Here is a 25,591-nt window from a genome sequence, read left to right on the forward strand (position 1 = left end):
ACAATTCAGGTAGTTGAAAAAGAACTTGTATCTGGATAAGTGGGAACTTCTGACAAAAGCTTTTCTAAATGAAGCCTGAGACAGAAGTATGTAGTATTGTTTTCCTCAGGAGAGCATTGAGCAAAATAGTCAACTGCTAATGTAGAAAGATCATGGTGGCGTTCAGGTTCAGAGCTTCCTACGTTTTCACAATTTTCTTTTGACTCCCTGCTCCTCTATTTAGCTGTCAACAGTAGAATGTGTTTGATTGCTGGCAGTCTCATACTGGATAAAAATGTGGACGGCTAGGATACTTGTTGTCTTACTGGACAGCTTTACAGATTTGAATTTGGGTTTTACTTTGGGAAAGCTGATGGTTGTCCTTTAGAAGAGCAGTCTAAGTATTGAAGTTGTGGGGTTTAGTGGCAATTGCCGTAATAGTTGTTTTATTTCTAGTTTTTTCTGTTCCTAGAAGCGATTTATACAGTTCTGGTCACATGTAGCTTTCCCTGTGTTTTCTTCAGTGTAACCTTAACATTTTTCTCCTCGTGCCTTCCCCAGTATTGTCCAGGAGCTGCTGCAGCTTGTTCAGGTAATGCGTCCAGGTGGCACTGCAGACCATCTGCAGTTAAACTTGCGTTTCCTTCAAAGACCAGCAGCACCTGTGCTGCTTCAGGTGCTAAGCAGTGAAAATCTGTATGAAAATGTGCAGGGTATGAAATGGAAAGTCATTGAAATTCCCAGGCAGAAATTTCCAGTGCTGGGAGGAGCATTTTAGATGAGGCCATTTCCCCATTTCCTGGCAGTTTTAGAAGGCAGCAAGCTTTACGGCCAATTAGTGACAATCAGAAGCCATGGAAAGTGTCACTTTTTATGTGCAGAACATCTGGTATCTGTGATCAGTGTATTTGAAAGAGGTTTGGGGATAAAGGATCGTCTTTGAGAAGTTTGAAGTATTATTTTGTTCTTCCTGTTTTTCATTTGTACCATGGGATAAAATGTGTGTGGCCAGCATCCTGGTTGAAAGTTTGGGTTTTGTTTTTGGTTTTTTTTTTTTGGTTTTTTTTTTTTTTTTTTGCAATTTGGGTTAAATTCAGCCTTTCTTTTACAAAGCTGCTTATACAAAGTGTGTGTGAATGTTCTTTGACTAGAATGTATTTTTTTGTGGAGAAATGAGCATGGGTAGGATCAAACAAATGCTGATGTATTCTGTGGGAAGAACTGTTTTAGTCTGGACTCGGATGTCTTAAATGTGCACATTCAGAATCAAACTGAGACGTTGGTCGGAGCTTTGAATGAGCTTTTTCCAGGAGAAATGATTCAGCAGACAATGAGAAACCCGCAACAGTGCAACAACTGCAAACAATGACAGGCTTAGCTGTGTGTAGAAATCTACATCTTGACAATTTTTAAAAAAGGGAGGGGAGGTTTAGAAAGCTTTGTTTTACACCTGCTCTAGGGCTTTATTTTGAAGGGGCTTACCAGCTGATTTTCTTGCAAAATAAAATAGAATGTTCCTGTTTTGCTGACTCATTGGGGAATTAAGTAAAAAAAAAAAAAAGGAGAATTTAAAATGTGGTATGCAAAATGTTGCCAGAAGCACAAACGGTGAAGTTAGAAGTAAACATTTATCATAGAGATGAAATGAAATTTGACCTTAAACTACAGTGTTTGAATGGTTAGCACGTCATGAACACAGGCACCCGTATCCCATATATCACAGTTAGCATCTGAAGGAGAAAAAATAGGGTGCAGGTTTGAAATTAATTACTTCAGTCGTGACAAAAGGCTGACTGCACCTCCCTACTGAATATATAAATGTATATATTCTGTAGAATATGTTGAATAGTATAGATTTAAACTTGAAATTCCTTGGCTGTGTATCTCTGAGGAGGGAAGACAGTATTTTTGTGCCTACACGGTGTGCCCAGGGTACCTTCTGAAGCTGTAACAGCAGAGGATTGGCATCAGTTCAGCAGATCTGAATGCACCATCCCTCCAAGGGTTGTTTGCTGTTGGCACTGCACACATGATGCGGGGCAAAATTAACGTGTTTGCGTTAGGTTTCCTTCAGAAATCTGATGGAACACAGAAAACCTGTGGGTTTTTAAACAGGAGATGCTTTCAGATGCCAAGCATGGTCACAGGTGCCTATGGCAGAACACGAAACTGGCTGGAAAGAGGCGGACTGCTGGAGTGTGCTGCCGGAAGGAAATGCCCTGTGAAAATAAAAATCAACAGAGTTGGTAAAGGTGATGTTAAAAAGCAGACTCAATCTGCTGCCCGTAGGGTACACACAGGGAACCGGCCTAGATCTCTTTGGGCTTTTTCTCAGCTTTTCAGTATAGAAAGGGGTTTTCCGGGACACGGGTGGAGGAGGCAAATTATTCCATTCCCAAGAAATAAACAAACAGGAAGGCCCTCCAGCTTTGTAAGAGTTAAAGCTGGGGGGAGGGGAATTATCTGTTAAGAGTATTAGTTGTTTAATAAAGCGCAGTTGTCCTCCAGATGAACCCGCCAGTGACTCTGCAATTGGGGTCATTCCAAGTTCACGCTGTGGACTTTTGACTGCCTTCTGTGTCTGTGAAAACAGCCGGCGGTTCCCGCAGGGATCACTCATGCGGCCCTGTAACACTAAACTGTGGCCAGCGGGCACCTGCTGGTGCAGCCCCCCGGGAGCCCTCGGGGGAGGTACCCAGCTCCTTGGGGCTGGAACCGGTGGGGGCTCCCCAGGATACCCAGCTGATGGGGCATCCTAGGGCCGCGCGTCGGGGGGCTCCGCACATCGCCCAGCCAACACGCCCTTGTCAGGATGCATTAGGAAGCTTAGTTAACGATGGGATGTGAGCTAATTAACGCTCCTTTCCTTTGGTTATAGGACATAAATAGGGGTGGAGAGTGCTGCACGGAATCGCAGGAAACACGTCTGCTCAATGGGAAAAGCCATTGCCTCCTCTCGGTTGTGAGCAGAGAGGGTCAAAGCGCGTGTCTCTCTTAAAATGAGAAGCTAATTGCAGCATTTTGCTGATTTAGTATTTTCTAAATTAAGAGTGTGTCAGTTCTGTTCATAGTTCCATTATATGTTTCTCTCCGCACAATTTGACTTGGTTATAAATGCATTTTAGACTCAGCCTGAACTATGATTTCTGTTCAGGATTGTATTTAACAGTTGACCTGGGTATGTATTAATGTGTAAAGAAAAGTGTAAAAGGCTAGAGCATATACATTTTACTGAATTCACAAACTTTCCTGCTTAAGTATCTGAGTAATTCTTAAGAGACTGACAGAAGCCGTGGTAATAGTGTTTTGTGGAACATCAGATAGCGAGGCCTTTTAAATCTGACAAAAGCACCTGCTATTTTTTCAAATACTTAAAGTATTTCAGTTTCGAGTCCCAGTATAACGCACGGTTGACCACGGTGATGTGAAGGGAGGAAGCTGTGCTGTCACCTCACTGATGTCCAGTTTGGAGGATTAAAGATGTAGCGTTTCCGTTCTGAAGCAATGCAGGTATTGATTCGGAAAGAAGCTTCTCTAAAGGTTATTTTTGTGGTAAGTTGCAGAAGTACATTCAATCTTAAGACACTGCAATAAAAGCAAGGAAAATTAGGGTGAAGAATTTACTAGACAAATTGTATCTGTCTCCCTGCACCCAGTCGTTACGTATATCCAGGAACACTGCATGTCTCTTTACACTTTCAAAATAATAACGGCAAGATCTGAGGATGACTAATTGCTCTAAAACTGTGTTTTAACCACGAATTCTAGCAGCATTTATGTGTCTCCTTAGCCTGTAATGTGTACACTGTGAGGATTTTTGCCTCCATGTGGCAAAATAAACGCCTGGTTTTGAACTGTTTTATTTTTCTATCAGAAGTCAGTGTAAAAATACCTCTGTAACAGGTTGGAGAGATGTAGGAAACAAAGGTGACTTTAATGATGTTGCTAGAAGGCAAGTAACCACAAGGGATTGAACTTACAGATACGTACTAAACATTCAGATGTAGTCAGTTATATTTAGTCAATTGGCTGAACAGTACTTCCAGAACTTCTGTTAAGATAGCTGTTTTAAATACATATAAAATATATGTTGACATTTTAAATTTATTTAGATAATTTCATGGTAAAAAGACAGCCTATTAGTATTTTTTAAAAAAAACTTGTAAAAATAGTGTTCCGTGTAAAACATTTTGTACTATAGAAGGATGCATATTTCAGGGCAGGAGGGTGCCAGTATTTTCCAACTAATATTTAGTGTGTGTGTATTTATTAGGGTTTTACTGTTAGGTTCACAGTATGCTCTGATTTGAGATGTTTCTTCCTTTCAGGCTGTCTGTGCTGTGATGTCTGTTCCTTCTGTTGGTAGTACATCAGAAAGAAGACAAATGTCAAGGCAGCGGAGGGGAGGAAAATTATGTTATGTTCCAAACCCAATGTTCCTGCCTAGGGCTGCAAGGAAGAATGTACTTAACAGAACTCGCACTCGGAAATCTGATAATCACTGTTCGTTCTTTACCTATACAGCCTTTGTTTCCTTCTCTTAGTGGACAGCTAATTACATTTAGGGGGGTTACTGTTGAAACTGTGGAATGACCAGGGATTTTCGTGTTTTGGAAAATGTAAAATTGGGTGTGAGAATGGAAGGTGACATAATTCAGTTTATGTAAGACTTTCTAACTTAAGTAAATTCTAAATACTCTGTTCTACCTTGCTGACATGACATATTTAAATTTGTGCTTTGGTCTCTGAGAACCAGCCTTTATTATTGGAGATAATGGTATGAACATCATCGTTGTCTTTTTTTGAAAGGTGGTGGTTGGGGCAGGAGTTGAATGGAGTTCAACAAAGAGCTCCTTTTAAAGGAGTTCTGCAAAGGAGAGATGAGAACTGAGTAAACCTGTGGTTTCTAATTTAAATGCAGTTCGTTGAGAGATTTGCACAGAAGTTATAAGTGACCTATATTTAATTTCATCACTTTCTCCCTTAAAATTCCATCTCAGAATGTTCTACTTTGCTCAGTCAATAATATTTGTAAGTGTACCATTCTCTGATGCTAGAATTACAATGGAATGTTTGGACTAAAATCATAATTGTGTATTTATCCTTTTGGGATGTCCTTAGAGAACCAGGCAGTGCCAAGAGCTTAAAAAGCGTTTAAAAGATTACTTAAACCTTATTTCCATGCTGTGTGCTTCATGCATCTGGCTTAGAGGGAACATGCAGTACAAAGTCTAGAATTAGTTTTCCTTTGCTTTGAATTCTTTTTGTGCCACATAAGCCACCTTATCTGGCACCGGCTTTGGTTCACAAACACTGCATATGAGTGTTTTTGTTTTTCTTCTGTTGCTTGAAACAGCAAAGGATACGTAGTCAGTGGTAAAAGTTTTTTGTGGCAAAACTTCCATAATTATTGGGTCTTGAAAAAGAAAAACACACATACAAAAAAAAAAAAAAAAAACAAACAGGAGTAGATTAGTGTCTTGTACAGATACTATTTCAGCTGCTTTTGCAGGTTGATGGTAGCTAGTTAGTATTAATTGGTAACACTGCGTAAATGTAAACCAGGGAACTATGAGCCATCTGTGTACTTGAGTCTAGAGAGGAGGCAGCTAAGGCCGGTGTGCTCGGGCTTATGGAAGTGTAATGACATTTTCAGTAATCGTGCAGTGCTGAGAGTGGCTTACACGTTGTTCCAAAGAAGCGTTCACAGTAGCATAACGTCCGGGAATTTGGAGGGAAATCGTATTGGAGGGTTGTCATATCTCACCTCCCTCAGGAGCATCAGTTCATGTTAGACCACGGGGGCTTCAGTTAATGAAGTGCAGTGCCTCATGTTTTGTGCTTGTGGTGTATTACCAGTTGGTAGCTTCACATTGTAGATGGACCAGTGTGGGATGAAAACCGGAGATCGAGTGTCTTTCAAATGTAGACCTGGAAGAAACGGTCAGCGTCCCCCACAGAGGGGAAACGCAGGCAGTGCCATCTGTTTCAGGGACAGAAAGAGTCGGAGGAGAAAGGGTGGATCTGTGAATGGAGGTGGGGGAGTGCTCGGATGGCTGGAGCTTTTTGGAGAGCGTCTCGTTTTTCTGTCCAGGCAGAATGGATAAGGCAAAGCATTAAACAGTGCATATTAATGGTAAGTTGAAATATTTTTAGTAGTTGAAAAGACAGAATTTTTAATTAGTAGTCTGGAAGACCCATACTTCGCTTCGTTTGGAGATGCCGGGCTGACTAGTAAAATACTGGCTTTCTTACACGTATCTAATGTGTAGACTGGCTTAATTCAGTAACACTTCTTAATGCCTTTTGGTTAGGAAGCAGGTATCTTAGCTCATCCTGACATATCGTGTGTAATTCTGTTTCAAGGAACAGGGTATCTGAAATGGGGGAAAATGCAGAGATAAAAGATCAAGTTACTAATTTATTTTTTCATCAGCAATTAGACAAATAACTCACTATGAAAATTAGGATGGAGAAGGAGGGGGACTGGTTTTTAGAAGTCCCTTGATGAGTTTCATGTTTGTATTTAGTTAGGTTGGTGTTTACACGGTCTTAAGTAGACTTTGAAGTTACAGGTCACACCTTATTCACAAAAGCTGAGGAAGACAAGGGTGGATCACACTTTTGTTGTCACCTTTTTTTATCTGGAGACTATTTTCTGCATGACCGCATTAACAACTCAGTAAGCCACCATCGCTGCTCCTCCACAGGTCTGAGTATCTTAATCGCAGTATCTAATGCTGCCGCTTCTCAAAGGAGGCATCTAAAAGCAAGGTTTTTTGAGGGGGAAAGAAGTCTGCTTTTGTGCTTTAACGTGTTAAAACCTCCCGTCAGAGTTTAAGTTGAACTTAAACTGCTTAAATTTCCAATGCTTACTCAAGTTTCTGATCCTGAAGTAACTTGCCACTGCTGAGTAACTTTTCCTTAATACAGTGATTGTAATCTACACAGACTGGGCATAAGGTGTTGGGCAGGTGGTTGGTTGGGGTTTTTTTTTAATGCTGGAAATATTTATTATTTTCCTTTTTATATAGGTACATACATCCTGTTTGCCGAAATAAGCTTCAGAAACCATTTCAGGGGAAGTATTTCTGAGGTGCACAGAATTTCTGATGCCCAGCAGTTATTTCACTCGTGTGGTATTACCTATAGTGGGTAATATGAGAGGTGGTGTAGGTCTTGTCCAGATCATGAATCAGGACAATGCTGACACTACAGTCTGAATCTTTATTGCAAATAAGAGTCTAAACTTCCCAGCAGAAAGTGGCGAGTTGCTCACTTGCCTAGCAGGCCCTAACGTGACTTACTCATGCCTGTGCACTGTCTCAGTTGTTTTATCTTCACACCTCTGATTGACAAACTTGATCACATCACATTCTGTACCTCAGAGCAGAAGTGCTGCAGTGGTCCTCAGCTGGAAATTGTTCCAAAGGGACCTGTTCATGTGAGTTCACTGAGATAGCCTGTTGTTTTAGGTGCAAATGGTACAGATGGCTACAAAAGTTTGGCTTCAGGCCTTGTTAAATGAGGCTAGAAAGCAAACAGTACCCGGGGAGCGGGGAGGAGGAGGTGTGTCAAAAGGTAATTCACCGTGAAGTTCATGTTTTGTAACTAATGTGTGTTAAATTTAAATTTTGTCACCTGAGTCAGGGCAAAATGGAAACATCTCCCAGTACATTTGGTACCCTAGAATCCTTAAATTGTTCTATTTACAGCTGTAATTCAGTATTATTTTCTAAATAGCACAAAATGTCCTTGTTTAACTTTGGGTGCACAGTTAATGGAGACTATGACTTCTAAACTGTGCGCAAGTGATTTTTTTTTTTCTTTTTTCCTCCTCACAAAGAGAATAATTTTCTATTACATGAAAATTCTTTCTATAGGCTAAAACAGAATTGGTATTGACTATTAGGTATCAGATTCTGCTTCACAGAGGAAGGAAAATCTGAGGAAGACTGGATTGTATTCACTGGGAAAGCTGGTGTGGTGGAACTGGCCGATTTACATGGAGGGAGTGGGAAACCAAAGCTGTAAGGAGAGCTTACCGATTTTGATCAATATTAATAAGTGGGTTTATTCCTACTGGCTGGTTGTCTGATCATGTAACTTTCAAAATGTGTTCTTAAAAAATCATTTTCAGGCCTTGAAGATGGATTCCTTAATGAGGTTTGAATTTTTAAGGCCTACTGAGCCTTTTAGTTTTTATAACAACTACTCTGATCATCTTAAAGCCAAATATTTCTCCAGAAAAAAAAAAAAAAACGGCCTTAAGTACGGTTAATAGGTAGCTTCAGGTTGGTTTGTATTTCCAGACTAATTAAAAAATAAATAAATAAATAAAATCTACATTAAGTTCACGAGGAGGTCAGAAGTAACTCAGTCACTGATCTGTTTTGTGTCCAAATGATCAAGTCACAAGAAGGGTCATGGGATTTAATTTTCCTACATGTTGTTAAAAGTCTACATGTTTAGATAATCGGAGCCACTGGACTAGTTTGTCTTTGAGCTGGAATAGTACCTAAAACTAGAGCATTGTTTCATCAGGAAAAAAGAAATGCAGCCTTGGAAAAAAATGGCAGAAAAAGGAGGGGAATGTCGTCCTTGCATCAAGCACATCAATTAACTGTTTGTCTATTTCTTTTTTAATCTTTATTGTTAATCAGAATTTCACACCAGACTTTAGTTGTCTTTTGGTCTCCTGAATCACAGAGGTTTTTCTAACATAACTAACAGAGGTGCAAAGCAGATAGTATATGCCCCAAAGCTAGGCCGAGCAGTGGGAAGGGCAGTTTCCACATACAGTTCTTAAACGGTGAAGTCCTGGTCGCAGAGGAGCTGTGGTCGTGCAGGACAGCAGTGATTTCCCCATTGCTGCCGCCATCGAGTATCTCTGACATTCCTGGGGCACCTGGTGCATTCACCGGGCCTGTCCTTTCGGGGGGAAGTTCGTTCGTTCATTGAAAGGAGAAGATTGTAAGATTGCTGGTGCTAGTCGAGGTAGGTACAGAAGACTATACGTAACCAAAAACCTGCTAGTTTTTGAGGTTATTCCAGGAAAATGCCTGCTAGGAGTCCTTTTCTGTAGTAATATTCTGAATACAAGGTAAGGTTTCAGGTTTTTTATCTCCTTTTCCTGCCTCCATCCACCAAGCTTCTGGTTTATATCTGATTATGTCAAACTAAAGGTCAACAGATCACAATAGAACATTTTTATTTGGGGCTTTTTCATTGACTCGTACTCAGTAACGGCCAGAGTTCTCAGAACAAATCCTGTTTGGACATAGATGTCCTCTTTTATCTGTAAGCATATCTCAGGTCTGCAACCGTACTGTTAAAGGTAAGTGCAAGGAGTAAAAATGCTCCACACACACATTCAGGGTTCCCCTTGGACTATTGTTCTACAGCATATAGTACCTGCCGACGCTTCTGAACATCGCCGTCTTCCAGCACATCACCCCAGGTGCCTGCCGTGAACGTGACGTGGCTCCCCCACCAACTCTTTTCACAATGAAGCCATTTCTACACTGTGTTACTAAAAAGAATTTAATTAACTCTTGCAAGTCTAGTAGTTTCATGGCAGGCATGTTTGCCTTGAAGCTTTTCACATATCTTTGCAGAAGAAAAGCTTTGTATGTAAATAACGTTCTTGTGAGTTATTGAAAGGTTACGGTGGGGTCACTGGCACTTCTTCTGGTGTGTCTGTCACAGACTTCATTTATTTTGGCTTGACCACTGCAGTTGGGCACCTACTTGGTGTTTGACTGTCCCCCCAGGATTTAAGCTGCACCAATGGAAAGCACAGGATCATGTACTTCAGAGCTTGCTTCATGGCCAAAAAGCTGGAGAGACTGTGTAGGTGGAACAAAATGAGTTGTACAATCTGTTCACAACTAGGATCTAGGAATTTTCTTCAGTAAATCTACTTAAGAGAAACACCTTTTGTTTTTTTATTAACAGAAAGGATTGCTCTCTTACAGTTTGCTGGGACCTTGTCAGATGGTTTGGGAAAGACGATGGATAACAGACATCAGACCGAACGAGAGTACATTCGCTATCACGCTGCAACTAGTGGAGAGCATCTTGTAGCTGGAATCCACGGACTTGCACATGGTAACCCTTAGCTGGAATTTCAACTGATTTCTCTCTTAAAAGCAATGATCAGATTGAAAAGAACAGTTTGTGTTACACTTGGGTGACTATTTGAAGCTGTCATAGGCTTTATATTGGAATTGGAATGGTTGCAAGTCGGGGTGGGGGGGATTGCTTGTTTTTTAAGTTGACAGAAACTACGCTTAAGAATAAGATATCTTCATGTGTAACTGTAAGTAAAAGCTTTTCTGAAATTAAAATGAAATTTCAAAGAAAGTTCAACCAAAACTTCGGTTTCTGTGTAAAGACATAAAGTACCCATGTAAACAGTCTTTTTTGAGGGCCAGACATTAAAATAAAAATGAGTATGGCTGGATTGTAGCTGCATTATGTTTGCCTTCAGTTCCAGAAACCTGAGTTTCCTCAGAAACAGTACATCAGTTTGAAATCACATTTCACCAGTTATTCTGTGGTTTTGGTTTGGTTTTTTTAAGTCTACTGAGAACTAGAGAAACCAATTTATATAAAAGGCAGCGGATTAGTCTTGATTTGGCCAGAATCTCACATAGTTCATGATTTATCTGTTGTAGAAAGTTAAATCAATACAAGCCAAGTTTAAATCAAATATTTATATTTTGCATCATCTTGACTCAGTTTGTTTAAATGTCATTTTTAGTGCAACTGTTGTGGCCTGTGTAACGATAATCTGGCTTTCACTAGAATGGCAATCTTTTCTGTGCTGAGCTAAAGTGTTCATGGTGGACTTTTGTCATAAAGAGACATTCTGGATATTGAAATGGATCATGAGAGAGGGTTCTCTCACACCAGTGTGCTGTAAAGTCTGATACAAATTTCTACCAACATAAATAAACAAGTCTTTGCTGAAAAGTCAATTATAAAATCACTACATTGTGTTGTATTATCCAATAATTAGTGGGACTGTTTTAGTCTTAATTCTGTGGAGTTTTTAAATGCTTCCCATTCAGATTTTTTCAAAAAAGCAAATAACTGTTAAATCCTAGCTGTTGAAATGTAGAAATTAACCATACACTATAGTTACTCAAGAGAAGTGATTTGAATACTTTGTGCTTCTCGAGTTTGGAAGTTAAGATGCTCCCTGGTTTGTACTTCAGTCCCAGACCTTAAAAGGTCTGTCTCAAATTGTATAAGCTTTTGTGGTCACAGAATTCTGTCACGTTTTAAGTAACCGCTTCACCTCGGGAATAGATGAGGACTGTTCATGTAAATACAGCTGGGAAATAAAACAAAAAAATGCACATATTTAGCAATGAATTAAATATTTTTATGTGGGTTACTAATGTAATCAGTTGTGAAACAGTTTTTTATGACATTAAAAGCACAGCACATTTCTGTCAGGCTTGACAGTAAATCATTCAGCTGTGACAAGGCTCTGTGGTTTCCAGAGGCAGTACTTCTGGCCTACTTTGCTGTTCCTGTCTTTGCCAGGTATCATCGGAGGATTGACAAGTGTGATCACTTCAACAGTGGAAGGTGTGAAAACGGAAGGAGGTGTCAGCGGGTTCATTTCTGGCCTTGGGAAGGGGCTGGTCGGCACGGTAACCAAGCCCGTGGCTGGAGCGCTGGATTTCGCGTCAGAAACTGCACAGGCGGTGAGGGACACTGCGACTCTGAGTGGCCCCAGGTCAGTGAGCAGTTTGTATTTCCCATCAATAATACTGTAAAAATGTGTATTAATACCTGCTGCAACTTCTGATCTGATTATCTTTCCTTACCCAAAGAAACAATAAGTTAATTAAATTACTATGAGCCGTTATTAGTGACGTAGCCCACTTCATTCAATTTGCTTTTTCTTTAATAGATGGCACTTGTGCATTTGTTGATACCATAACAAGACTGAAATTTGCATGGAAAAGCTGCAATATAAATTAGGAATTATTAAGCTACAGCATTAGATGAAATAAAAATTTTTAAAATGCTATATGTAATGAAATTAAACTTCTACTATGGAATCCTTGTACTTGAAATAGAAGAGGACTTCTCCCTGCTTGACCTTCGGCTTCCGTTTAGCTGTGTAGAAAAACAATCCTTCAAAGATTTGAAGGGTTCTGGCATCAGTACAGTGTCATTATCTTCTCGTTTTCATTTTGTACAATAGTTCTCACTTACAAAAAGTGTGGATGGGTGCCCTTAGGTCCCCGTGCTTATCTGTACATATGTGGGTGTTCAGTGTAAGCACATCAGGACAGATGCTCTGCCTTCCTTCCTGTGTTAGGTACTAGTGTGATGTGGTCTCTGCAAATTAACGATGATTACGGTTAAAGTAAGTGAATGTTCGTTAGCACTGACTATGCATGTGGAAGAGGGAAAGGGCTGCGTTCTCAAAAGGCTGCTCTGGGAGAAAATTTATTTTACTCTTTGTGGCCAAGAGTTTATTTTATATGCTAGTACCATGCCAAGAAGCCCTGTTGTACGTACGTGAGATCCTGTGTGCTGAAGAAGTGAAAGAAAATCCTAAGTAAATTTTATTGTCGTACAGCCTAGAGAAAAATGTTTGCAAAATACTGGGTTTTCTGGTTGTTTTGTCTTCCCGTTTGGCTTTTCCGTTTCCTGTGTTTATTATGCCACACCTGGAATCCTCAAGTGCTTACCATCAGTGTTCCAGTAAGGAACGATAAGCTTGATGAAGTGTGAGTGAGGTGCAGGAAGCTTTGCAGAATGAGCCTAGGTGTACTTTGTTGTGAAAATGGCAGTGTTTACATGTGTTATGTCTTATGTATTTGGTACTTAGCTTGATTTGGAAAACCAAAAGGTCAAGGATTACCATTTGATAAGTACACCTGCGTACACAGAATGGAGTGAGAACTCTTAAGTGCATCCCTGAGAAAACACATCTACTGTTCTGCTTGTACATGCCTCAGGTTTGTGACTGTAGAGGTTTATTTATTTGAAGATGGGGAGAAACACACCTGGCTGTGCTGTTAGTTGTCTCACAGGTGAGCTGTGTTTTTATCATAGTTTGTTTCAGGATACACATACACTTCAAATTTGTGTTCTGAGGTACAGCCTGTGCACAGTAACAATGATGTTATCGACAGCTGACAAACCAGAGAGCAGCGGGGAGAGGGGGGGCCCCCAGACAGCCTTATCTCTAGCTCCTGTTCGCCTGTCACGTATTTCCCTTTAAGTTGTTAACTGCCAGTTAAGAGATGAGGTTAGGACAGATGAGCAGAACCATGTTTCTGCTTCCACTAATTCTGAAATACTGTTGTCATAGATGAGCACTGTGAAATTATTTTAGTGTTTACATGCACGCTGCAAAACGTTTCTGACGCTGCAACCTTCTGCAACGAAAAAAGAAAAATCTTTCTCAATTACACTTCTCCAGTCGACAAGATCTGATCAAAACTTTTTTTTTTTTAGATAAACAAATGTACTTGAGAATATGAAGACAATGTAGGGGGAGCGAGGGCGAGGGGGGAAACCAAAAACCACAGCACCAGCTCTAGGTAACCTTGCACTCATGTTTTTTTCTGTAAAGGTTTTTTTAAAAGCACTTATATAATGAAGCAACCGAATTGTTCTTTCAGGGGTATTTTTAAAAAAAAAAAAAAAAAAAAAAGGATTTGTACATTTTTTAGACTGCTGTGTACCAATATCCCCCTGCCGCATTTGTTAACCGTTGAAATATGTGTGGTTTGGAATGGAAATAGAGCAGTGTTCCAAAGCCGCGCTGCTGGCTCCAGTTGGACGCTCTGTTTCAGCGTGCTGGGCCGCGTAGACTCTTCCAAGCTCAGCACACAGAACCAGCCAGCCCTGGTGAGCGTGGCTGATCTCAAGTGCGGTTCTGAACAGCTGAAGCATGCGAGTGAATAAGCGTGGTGAGAGCCATCCTGACCTTATCGTGAGGCTGACAGTGTCTGTGCAAGTTTCTGGTGCTCGTGCAAAGCTGAATCAACCTGTTAATTAATTACAGTTGCATTTAAATAGCATGATACATAACCATAAATTATAGGTCCCCTGCAGTTCTCTAATTACATGGTTGAATTTTTAAAAAGCCCTGAATTTAAGCTGCTTGACCTGAACCATTGGATCAGTTTTGAGTGAGATGAAGAATTTTAATTCAGGTTGTAGGTTTTCCTAAAAGGCACGTTCTAATTCCAACCAAGTTACTGAATTGAATAGAACACTGAGGAAGGCTCTAGCTTGTGTTACTGCGATCATGCTACATGGACGTAAGTCTCTTTTGGCTTGAAAATGTTTTGATTTGTACTGGGACTCATGCAGCTAGCACAAACCTTGTGTTTGGAACATGGAGCCAAACTAATACAGCTGAGATGCAGATGATGGCTCCATAGCTTACGGTGGTAGTTTAAAAGGTGATCTGTTTAAAGTACAAAAAAATACTTTTAAAATCTGACTTTAAGCTAGACTTTTTCAAGACTGATCTTATAGTTATTATGTAATCATATAATTTATTATGCTTGATATTTATGAGAAAAGCTGCCTTTTAAAGAACAGCATAAAAGAAAAAAAAGTTGCTGTCAATGCAACATACATCTAATTTATAAACAGTTAATGCCTGTGACTTGATACCTTTTTTTTGAGTGGGTTTTGTATGTTCCAAGAACTCTAGTGTCACATACAAGAGTTCTGATTATTTCCATATTTGTCATACACTGCCAAAAGTCTTAAAGACCAGTTCAAAACAGGAAAGCTGTTACGTCTCTAGATATGCTTGGAAAGTGCTCTCCTAGAAACGTGTTCTAAGCCCTAGTGCAGCACAAGTAAAGAACATTTCTATTTAGATGTGTGTGTAACGTAACAAGTAGCTGAGGAAACTGCCGTTACGGCTTTCTCTCAGGCTTCTGCCAGGTCAGTACAAGTTTAAGATTATTCTTGAACTCTTGCTGCAAGGGTTTGTGTTCTTTTCTGATAGTCACAATGTGAAACGTAGAAGTAAGGAGATAACTTCATGACCTACTCAATTCTAATGAATTCTGTCAGTGAACTAAGCTGTATTAATGAAGAATAGTTTGAGATTGGCAAGCCATTAACGGTCGTAGAAAATTCTTATGTAAATATTTGATTCTTCACCTGGAAAGAGGCAGCCTGTGCTAGTTGTTCTTTTGTTCACTGCTTTCATGCCGTCACTTGGAAATGTGCAGTGAGCTGGCAGAGTTAGAGACAGCGTCAACAGCACGTGATTTAATTTGGGGGGTTTTTGCCTTTGTGTGTCCATCTCTCTGTTAGCTATGATCTCAATTGTAAGGTCAAAAGCAGTAGAGTTGAGAGCATGAGTATCGGTGACACTGAGAAGAAGTATAAAATATGTACCTGACTGTGTGGAACACCAGCTGGGCTGATGTCCTGCAAAGAGTATAATCTCAAGTTCTCGAGTTTTACAGTTAATATTGCTTGAACCTTAACACCTCTCTCTGTGTCTCACATTCCCTCCTGACCTTGGAATGGATCTAGCTCTGACTTCGAGAGTCTTTACAGTAATGTCTGTCAGGTATGGGTCATGACTCTGGTGAGGGAGTCAGTATTCTTTTCTCGGTAAGCCCTTCCTAAGGTTTTCCTAGAAGCCAGAGAGAAGATCTGTTTATCAGTTAGTATTCACTGTGTTGTGTAAATCTGGAAATGTTGCATCCAGGACAGTTCAGCTGATTCATCGGCCTGATCTGCAAATGACTTCAGCAGTGTGATTTCCTCCATACCCTCTTTCCTCTTTTTTTCCCAGTGGAATAACAGGTCTTTGTGAGGATCTCTTCAGCAAGTTTGTCCATTTTACTCCTGTGGCACCCTGTTAAATGACTGCAGACATCAGCTTTTCCTCAGTGTTAGCCCTACCTCTCATCTTCAGTTGCTGTTGAATGGGATTTTATGGGTTTGCCGCCTTCTGTCGTTAGTCTGTCCGGATCCTTCCGTTGCTGCCATTGAGTTACTTTGAAATCCCCCCAGTCTGTAAGTCTCCATCGGTACTGTGTGAAAAGGGACTGTCGTATACCTGTTGTGTGACGGGCTGTCTGCTGCACATCATCCAGAAATGGCGTTGGCTTTACTGCCATAGCACACCGCAAATTGATAGCAAGTTTTCTGCTTGCTGGTTTCCCCCAAGAGTTTTTTTTATTTTTTGTTTTATTTTACTGCTTTGCAAGTATCTCCTTGTCGTGTAATATTTGTGTTCTGGATTATTTTTCCCCAGAGAACCAGGTTGATATTTTGTAGGTTGAATCCCATTTCATTTCCTGCCATATTTCTGACCTCTTCAGGTTCTTCAGTACTTCACTGTCCTCGCTGGAGTTTTAAATGCCTCTTAGTTTGTCCTCTCCGAATGTATTTTTACATGCTGCTTTTACTAGATCCCTCAAGTTAAGCAAGCCTGGTTTTGTGCCCACACATTCTGCAGCACCTCAGTAGACGCTTCTCCCTGCTTTTTAATAATTTTCTGTTACCGGTTTCACCTGCTCATATTCTTCTGTGAAGTTTTAATTTATCACTGGTAACTTTCTGTTGGAGATCCTGTTCTGTTCTTCAAATGTCTACAGCTAGGAAGAGACGATAATCCACCATCTAAGACCTAAAGTGGTTTCTAAATAAATGAAGCTACTCTTAAGAACAGAAAAATGTTCCTTTTGCCTGTTCAAAGAGCGCTTCTTACTGCTGGGAAGCACTTCTGGCTTCTAGTTGTGACTATGGTTTTCTTTTCTACACTTTTAGTAAGAATGATTTTTTTTTTTTTTTTTTTTAATTGCCTTTACTTAGAATTATTTTCCAAAGGAATGACTCGGATTATAAAGAAGTGCAAGCTTCCCTAGATAATGCAGAAGGAAGTCTCACATGCTGTGCATCAAGAAACTAATAGGGCTTTTTGTCAGAAAAGGCTGAGTTAATGATTATATTTGACAGGGGGTGGAATCCTGTCAAGATTGTTTTGTATATTCAGTCCACCACTCTACTTCCCCTTAAAGCTCTATGGAAGAAATTCAAGCAGTTGAGGCATGTGGTTACTCTTCTGGAGTACCTAAAATAGCGGGAATTGAGGATGGAGAGCCTCGCTGTCCCACGTGTCCCTGCATTTCCGAGTCTCTACATGCTCATACAGCGACTAATCCTAAGGAAGTCAGTCTTTAGTTAATAAAACTTATTATTTCAAGAGATAAAAATATACTTTTCAAAGTTATGTAACTTCAGAAATAAAGGGTAGTAGAGTTAAGCCCAAGAACTTCTGTGTGTGAGAAAGAAATACAGGGGGGCAGCTTTTTTTCCTGCCGCACGCTCCTTCAGGACTGACAGGCTGGGCGTCTCTGAGTTTTTTCCCTTTGCCTTCCCCCTCTAGGACAAAGCTGAAGACAATCACTTGAGAGCACAGCCTCTCTTCTTTTTAATGAAGCAGAATTTGCTGTGCACAATTGAAGAAAATAACTCTGATGCATGGAGTTTTCACGATTTTTTAAAAATCCATACTATACAATAAAGGAAAGATGAATCTTTAAAACATTGTTTGCCTAATCATATTTTATTGCAGAGTCTGTAATTCTAGAACTGCATGCATAAAAATGTCACCGTTGCCAGAACAGCACATTGTGCATTGCAGGAAAGCACTGTCAGCTGCTTAGCACCCAACGGAAGTCTGGATGTTTTGGAGAACCCAAACTGGGTGCTAACATATCCCTCTCCCTTTCCTTTTTACGGGTCTGAATGGACACGAATTGGTACCTGCGGTAAAACCAAACGATAACGCATTTTTGTGCATTACTGCAACTACTTGCTTTATGTCTGAATAATGCTTCCAGGAGGTTACTGCTAGTTCTGTTCTGTTTGGAATATTTGTGAAATCAGCTGTCCTTACAGTTGGTTCTCTTTGTCCCCTTTTTTTGAACTTGACTCAATTTAACTATTTGGAAGGAGCGGAAGAAAAAACCCAGTGTTTGGACCTACAGCAGCAACATAATACTTCATTAACGTTGTATAGGTGTGGTTACTTTCTCATCTGCTGTTTATGTTTTTAATGTATTTATTTTTAAGTAATAGGACATTTTAGAAAAAGTAAGCAGTTACTGGCTTGCATTAGGCAATGTTTAATCATACAAGTCCTACAGTTTGCATACGTTACGTCAGATCAGGCTCTGGAGCTTACGAGCTAGACTTTGAGTAGCAGGGTCTGAGACAGGACAACTTGAAAACAAACACCTTGCCTATTTGTAAAAACCCACTTTTTCACAGCCAAGGGTTAAAGTTGCTGAGGCTGTTCATTAGAACTCATTTTTGCATTTTACTTCTGGGTTTTTAACCACCCTGCGTATTAGCAAAGAAGTTCTAGCTGGTTTAAATCCCAACAGAGTGCTAAACCTTGAGTTAAAACTCCTGTAACTTCTTTTGTTCAAGGCCTTTCTGCTTTGCCGTGATAGAATGTACTCCTACTGTTAAAACTGAGCAAAAGCCTGGGTTTAAGAAAACTGCGGTCACTGGCTTCACCACTGGCAACATGTCTGTTAGCATTAAAAATGAAGACTTTATGAGGCACTAACTGCAATTCTAAATAGCAGCATCTGTTTTGTAAGTAAGAAGGATTTTCCACTAAAGGATTAGTGTTTGACGGGACATCTGAGGGCCGGGGGACACCCTGGATGCATACCCTGTTGCTTAAGGGACAGAAAGGGACCGGGCACTGGCAGGGAATGCTGCGAGGGGAGGACTGATGAGTGAAAATGGAAAACATTAAAGTGAATAATGCTGAGCAGTTAACCAAGCATAAAACGTGAAATTATCTTTTAGATAATTATCTTTAGATGTCCATTCATTCTGAGCAACAAATAATTTCAAAAAGATGAATGAATACAGAGTTCTCACTGTGAGAGTCTCCATAAAACCAAAGTATTTACTAGCGCCTCGGTGAATTACGAGTCGAGGCAAGGTTGTTTCCGTGGCTGGCTGAAGGGTACTGCATAGAGGGAAACTTTTAGAGATTTGCATGAAACGAAAGGCTGCTTGCTACAGCTGGGTTCAGGACAGGAACCAGATTAAGCTCGGTTTCACTGTGTACAGTAACCGGTTTGGAAAGGTGAGTTTGAGGAAAGGGCATTGTGTTGTATTAGGCCAGGCTGGTACGAAAGGAGAAATGGCTAAAAATTGACACCACAGGTAAAACACTTGCTCCCCTTCAAATGCGACATTTCTGAAGGCGCGGGGAAGCGGCTGCTTTCCGGGACAGACAGACGTTTGCAGTAGGTAACCGATGTTTTCCGGTTAGGTTAAATCCAAGGCCCTGTCGCGTAGGCCTGCATAGCCCATCAGAAGTTTAAGCAATTATGAACTTCCTCCTGAAAACTGCTGGTAAATCCTTTGTGGGGTTTACCACTGATTTATTCTGCTACTTACACTTGGCGTGACAATTAAGAGGACTGCATTTGGTGCACAAAATGGAATTTTTGCACTGTCTGCCCACTTCACGGTATTTAGCTATTAACTAAAAGGTGTGCATCTGGGCAGGGAGAAAAATTTAGGAAATACTTTGATTTCTACAGCCTGCATATTTTGCCTATTGCTATTTCATCAAAAGCTTTTGGACACCAAGGCCAAGAAGTAAATGAACACCTTTCACTGCGTTGTATGTTTTCTGGCATTCATGTGGTTTTTAGATCCTCTGTTATTCAGAAAGCACTCTGCTAAAAGATGCTGTTCTGCTGTATTCTGCGTGACAGTCTTCTTGGGTGGAAACAGTCACAGAGAGCTGCAGGTTCAACTCCTCTGCCACGGTATCTCGTAGAACGGCACTGGAGAGACTTTGAAAAAGAAAAAATTATATCCATGCATTAGCGTCGGCAGAAAAACTAAAAAGTAATGGAAGACCAGGCAGTAAAGTATTCACAATTTCCATTCACAAATCTACTAGCTTAGAATTAGGTGGGATAAGTTGAAAGCGTATGCGCACCAGAAACGAACAAAAGCTTTATTCAAAACAGACGTGTCTGCGGGAATGTACCAGGACAAATCACCAGACTGCACTGAACCAGTCGGACTTGATCCCCAGAACTGAAAAACATTTAATACACATTCTGTGGGTTTTTGTAATATCTTTTGGCCCTCTTACTGGTATTTTCGGTTCATAAAAATAGTAGGAAAGATGAAACTTGTGCAGTGCAACAGAAATATACTGTTTGTTTATTTACTGATTTCTAAAGCGCAAATGGCATGAACGGCTCGCCAGCGCAGTGGCTGTGTGACCTCATGTCCTGAAATATCCGCGTGCTGCGCCAGAGGGGTGAAGTCTGGTACAGCAGGTCTGGGGCAGCTCTCTGGGAATCAGTTTCACGAATCTTGTACTGATGAAGGTAAGGATAGATATTTTCTGTACTAAAGAATGAGTACACTTACATTACGTGTGTAATCAGTAATTGTGGTTTTCCCTGTATGTGTTTGTTTCTGTTGCGTGTTTTTTGAATACCATCTTTCGAGTTGTCTTCCCATTTGCTTTCACTAGAGATGATTTTACCTTCAGATCACATTAAAAGTTTCATAACACCCTTAATTTTGTGACCTGTATCAAGAAGTGGCCTTTAATCACCACAGTAGTAAAACTTTGAGCAGAGAGTATCTGAGCCGTACCCAAAGGTAGACTTTTTCTAGTCTGAGACCAAATACAAAGATGTGGGAAATGCCTGTTATATACAAAATGAAAGTTTTTTCTCCTCTGCATACTGCCTTTCCAGTAGTTTTGTGTCTTACTAGAATTACTTGCTACCACTTCCTCCCAAGCATAAATATCACTGCATCAGGTTCTCTGAGGTGACTCCACACCTTTAAGATGGTAGAAATACTAAACCATGTGGCTGGACCAGGTAGCGCTGTTTGTACTGACAGATTTTATTTTCAAATCAAAAGATAGAGCGTTGCTTTAATACCACTGCTGAGTAGTATTTCAAGGCGGATTACTCGAGGTGCGCATTTATGCGGTAATTACAGGCTGGCTTGAAAGCAAGGGACCTTGGGCAAGGTGTGCGCTCATGCACTGCCGGGCTGTTTACCTGCGACCAGATTCTCTCCTTTGTCATTAACGGTGAGGTTTTCTGCTCAGTCCAAGCCCAGAGTCTGTAGATGGGAGCCCAGGGCCTGCTGGGATGGGGTTTTACACTTGTGCTGTCCTTTTGCCCTTCCACTGAACTCTTTTCATTTCAGTCATGAGCAAACAGTCAGTGCCTGAACTAACAACCCTGCAATCCTCCAAAGCACGCCTCGCTTACAGTACCAAACAAAGGGAGGCCCGCGTGGGCCGGCCCAGGCCAAGGAATGCAGCTTCGGGGTTCTGCTCCATAAATTTAACCAGCACGACAAAAAGGAGATAATATGAGCCTTCGTGATGATCTGAAAGGGGGAGGTTTGTGTCCCATTGATTGCGGTCTGGCCTATTGCCAGGCCCCGAGCCTGACCGACAGTTGAACCATATCGTTAAGGCGTGTAATACAGCTGAGTCTTGTACAGCAGCCAATGAGTACATATCCAGAGGGCAAAAGTTTATAAAGAGTTGAGGCTGTCCTGTTTAACCCTCTCACACTGCATGTAATATATACTGCTGCCATTCAGAAATAGTCACATTGCGATTAAAAATGTAAACCTTCAACTTTCTTCACTTGGAAGAAATACATGTGTGTCTGATTTCTGATGTGCAGCAGATTTATAAAGTGATCTGAGAAAAATATGTAAAATGGATTATTTTTTTTTCTCCCAAACCACTTTTTTTTTCCAGTATTACTTTATCCATAGTTACTTTTTTGTTCAGAGATGTCTGCTAGGTTGTTCTATGAACTTTCGTACAGATGGAGCTATTTATTGCCGTGATGTCACCTCATTTAGCATGTGGCTAGTATTTTTATAGATAATTTTTCCACCTAACGTTGCTGTTAACATGTGGAACACTCTATCAGTTTTGCAAGTAGAGCCAATTGATTTGAATTGTTCTTGCCACTGGTAAATTTAAAAATCAAAACAAACTTTCTGAGTAGCTTTTCATTAGAGGCCTTTGCTGCGCGGCTGCAGCCCTAAATGCAGCAACTGAAAAGTACTTAAAGGAGGGTGGGAAGAGAAACACGCAGTCATCGTAGTTCATTTCACGCAGCTCTTCCTGCACACCTGGCATTAATGTCCTGCTGCTGGGCAAGGGCCCCTACTTCGCTTTCTTCTCCAAAGAGGATTTGCTTTCCCAGAAAGGTAGGAGCACAGTATGGAAGCATTTCCGTTACGCTCACAGTAAAGCAACCATGTTGCATTTACAGCAAAGGGGCGCTGCTTGGCCAGCGCTGGTGGGGTTTGATGGGACCATTACAAACGTGAGCGCAGAAATAAGACCAGTGCTCCATCCGCTGCGCTGCCCTGCCTGTCAACAGGCTGTGTTCAAAAAGTTTTCAGACCTCACGCTGTGCCCTGAAGCAGAGCAGTGTTATGGCCCTGGGCACTTCAATCTTCACTAAGGCACGTTCAGCTCGTGTTTTTCAGATAGGTGGTTGCTGTAAAGCCCTGTATCTTTTACACCGAATCAGAAGGTGAATGGGAGCATTTTTCAGCACGTTTGTGAGACAGGAAACTTTGAGATGATGACTCTACTCATCACTCTGTGATCAGTACAGGAAGAGTCTGGGAAAAATTGGAAACCAAGATGGCAGCATTACATCTTGGTAATTTCTTAAGCCTGATGGTATCCAAGTGCTTGAAATAGCATTCATTTGCTGCAGAGTATGGCTGGTGTAAGTGCCATGCAGTTGTCTGGCATGCGAGTACGTACAGCTCACACAGATCCTGGATTTGTAGCACGGACATCATCAGAACGTGCCGTTTGGGCGAGTACATCTGCTGTTTTCTTAAGAAGTGATTCTTCATGTCTTAATTAAGCTCTTCTCACTTCCTTTTGAACTTGGAGCTTGAAGAGGCTGTAAACAATCGTAAACCCCGTGAATAGTTTTCAATTTTGTTTTGACCTTGTATACAAAAGAAAGGGGAAGGGGGGAAAAGAGCTACATCTCTGAGAAGTTGGCAGGAACACCCGACATGATAAACAATTGCTTCTTCAGCATGCTGTAGCTCTCCTAAAAGTATACTGGGTCAGATAAAGGTCTTCAGCATCTGAGCTGGTAGATCCCTCCAAAGAGGAGGGATTTGACTGTAAGTGGGAGGTTTTAACCCTAGGCACCATTTATTTGCGTGTTTCTGCCTGAAACTAGCATTTTGGGAACACATTTAACAAGCACAATATATTCCATGCGTTTGCTGGAATAAGCGGTGCATATAAGCTTCCTCAGATATGCAGTCAGCAGGGAGCTGTCTGGCTCGTGATTTTTACACATTCTTGCATCTAACTGAGACATTCTGAAGCCAAATCCAACACTCTGACTGCACTACATGTGCTTTTTTAACACACCTTAAAAGCATCTGTGTCTGAATCGGTGAATTAATTCCATCACAGAGCTGTGCCAGACCTTTGGGTTCAGGCGTCAAGTCTTCAAGAAATTATCTGCCTGTTGGGAACGGCAGCCCCAAAGCCCAACGCTGGGAAGGAGGGAGCTGTACTTACGCTTTGAAATACAGCATCGCCAGTACGGTCACGTCTAGATTGCTGTAGGTTTTTCTGAAATGGGCCCAAGTCATTTAAGTTCTCAGACGCGGAGAACTAGCACATAAAAACTAATGCTGTGTGTCCCCTTATGCTCCGTAACTGCAGGGGACATTCCTGCTTATCACAAGGGTTCAACATTTGAAACAAAGTAAGTACATCAGTGAGGAAAGAATTGTGGAAAATAGTGATTTTTACTGTTTTGCAAAGGTGGCATATGAAACACAGACCATATCAGAAATGGCGTACGTTTGTTTTCATTTGTTATCCTTACGATCCTGTGGTGTGACCGCATCATCTGATCGCATTTGATTGATTCTGGCACTTCTGAGTACGCTTTCCATCGTGCCCTCCCGTTACACGTCTGTGAGACGAGCACTGTCTTTGCTCTGAGTTTTGTGGAAATGATGGGCATGCGGTGACGATCCTCACGGAAGGCTGCAGGTGCAATTCAGTACCAACTCAAGCAGCTGCAGCAGTTTTTTAGTTGTTGTGTGCTTTATGATAGAAGCTGTTCCTCCTTTAACTGACCAAATTAAGTCACCTAATGTCTGAAATGCACCAAACCCTCCCTAGACAAAGCATTCGCTGTATTTATGAAGCTGACTTTTTGCAGAGCCAAGAAAGTAACAGGTTTGATATTATTTCTTCAAAATACTAGCAACAATTGAATTGTTTCATAGGTTTATATTGCCTGCCAATTTTCCTTTGTTTGAACTAAGGTTGTTTTATAATTATTTCGAGGGGATAAAAATTGTTCCCAGACTGAACGTCAGTATGCCAAGTTACAGCCCAGAGCAGGCTTTTATCAATAAATTTTATGCAAACCTGAAAAAACAAGTTTATAGTGGAAAACACTGACAGAATTTGAGCTGTACCAGAACCAGTAAGTTACTGCTGTAAATGGGCTGGAATGATGAGGTTGTTAAACGGGAACACCTCTATGAATGCGACACGTCGATGACAGTTGCTGGAAGTTTTGGCAGCAAGAACTGGGTACAACTGAAGAAAATCTATTACTGGAGAGTGCTGGGGAGAGCCCTGCAGCCAGAGATCTCTTTGGAGGGCTCACATGACTGATTTGCACACCAGCATTAGTCAGCGAGAGTGGAGTTGGGGTTCTGCTGACAGGCAGGCGGTGCAGCAGGTGAGGTCTCTGTGAAGAGCCTCTTCCATCACGTACTGCTTTTAGGTGCCAGAACTGCATCTCCTTGCACTTCGAGCTGTTGTTTGCGCAGGATTTGGGGTGTCCTTGCACTCTCAGTGATGGATCAAAATCCGTACACATGCTCAAGCTGGACTTACTGAACTGATTTGTAGTTGCCAGTGCTGCTTTACCAAGAGGACAGACAGATGAGAAATTCCACAGGTACACATTTTAAATGAAAAGTTGTAGCCACTGCTGTGTCCCTCATAGGGTTTTCCCCTTGCTGTTTTTTCTCTCAGAAGTTGCTAAATTTCCTAAAGTTGTTTTAGTCTGAATAATAATTCTAGGCGTGATACTGAGGAAACTGAAAGATGTAATAGCAAAAACACACACAATTAATTTGTGTATAATTTTAGAAGTGCAATGATTTGTTTTCACAGACTATACAAAGTTTGATACCTTCTGATTTATTTTTTTTAATATGTTTTTGTCAAAGCAGCCTAGGTACACTTGAAGGAACTTTTTTTAGGTCCAGAAGACACTCAAAGATGAGTAACAGTTACTGTTCTCAAAAACTCTGTGTATTTATAACCTCGGCAAGAATCACATACCTGATAGAGTAAACCTGATGGGGTAAACGTGCAGTGAAGGAACAAGGATAAAAGTGATTCTGTAGAACATCTGATGTCTCTTGCAGAGTTTTTTCAGTCTTAAATTGGTAAATAATTATCACCAGTAATACCTGAACAACTTCCTTACACCAACGGGTTGGTGATCTGTTTGATTACAAA

At 40.9% G+C, this 25,591-nt stretch overlaps 1 protein-coding gene across 4 annotated transcripts in view; it reads left to right on the top strand.

Moving 5' to 3' along the window:
• The window catches only part of VPS13D (vacuolar protein sorting 13 homolog D), a 105,277-nt gene that overhangs the window by 69,087 nt on the left and 10,599 nt on the right, over nt 1–25,591 (top strand). For 3 of the 4 annotated variants that reach the window (XM_086764682.1, XM_086764683.1, XM_086764684.1), the window contains exons 65-66: nt 9,957–10,089; nt 11,536–11,731. In XM_086764682.1, coding sequence (XP_086620808.1) covers nt 9,957–10,089; nt 11,536–11,731 — 329 coding nt within the window. Of the gene's footprint in view, nt 1–9,956; nt 10,090–11,535; nt 11,732–25,591 lie in introns of those variants that run through there. The other variant, XR_015260865.1, reaches the window with a different exon arrangement.

Source organism: Chlamydotis macqueenii, chromosome 21 (assembly GCF_036417535.1).
Source record: "Chlamydotis macqueenii isolate bChlMac1 chromosome 21, bChlMac1.mat, whole genome shotgun sequence".
NCBI lineage: Eukaryota > Metazoa > Chordata > Aves > Otidiformes > Otididae > Chlamydotis > Chlamydotis macqueenii.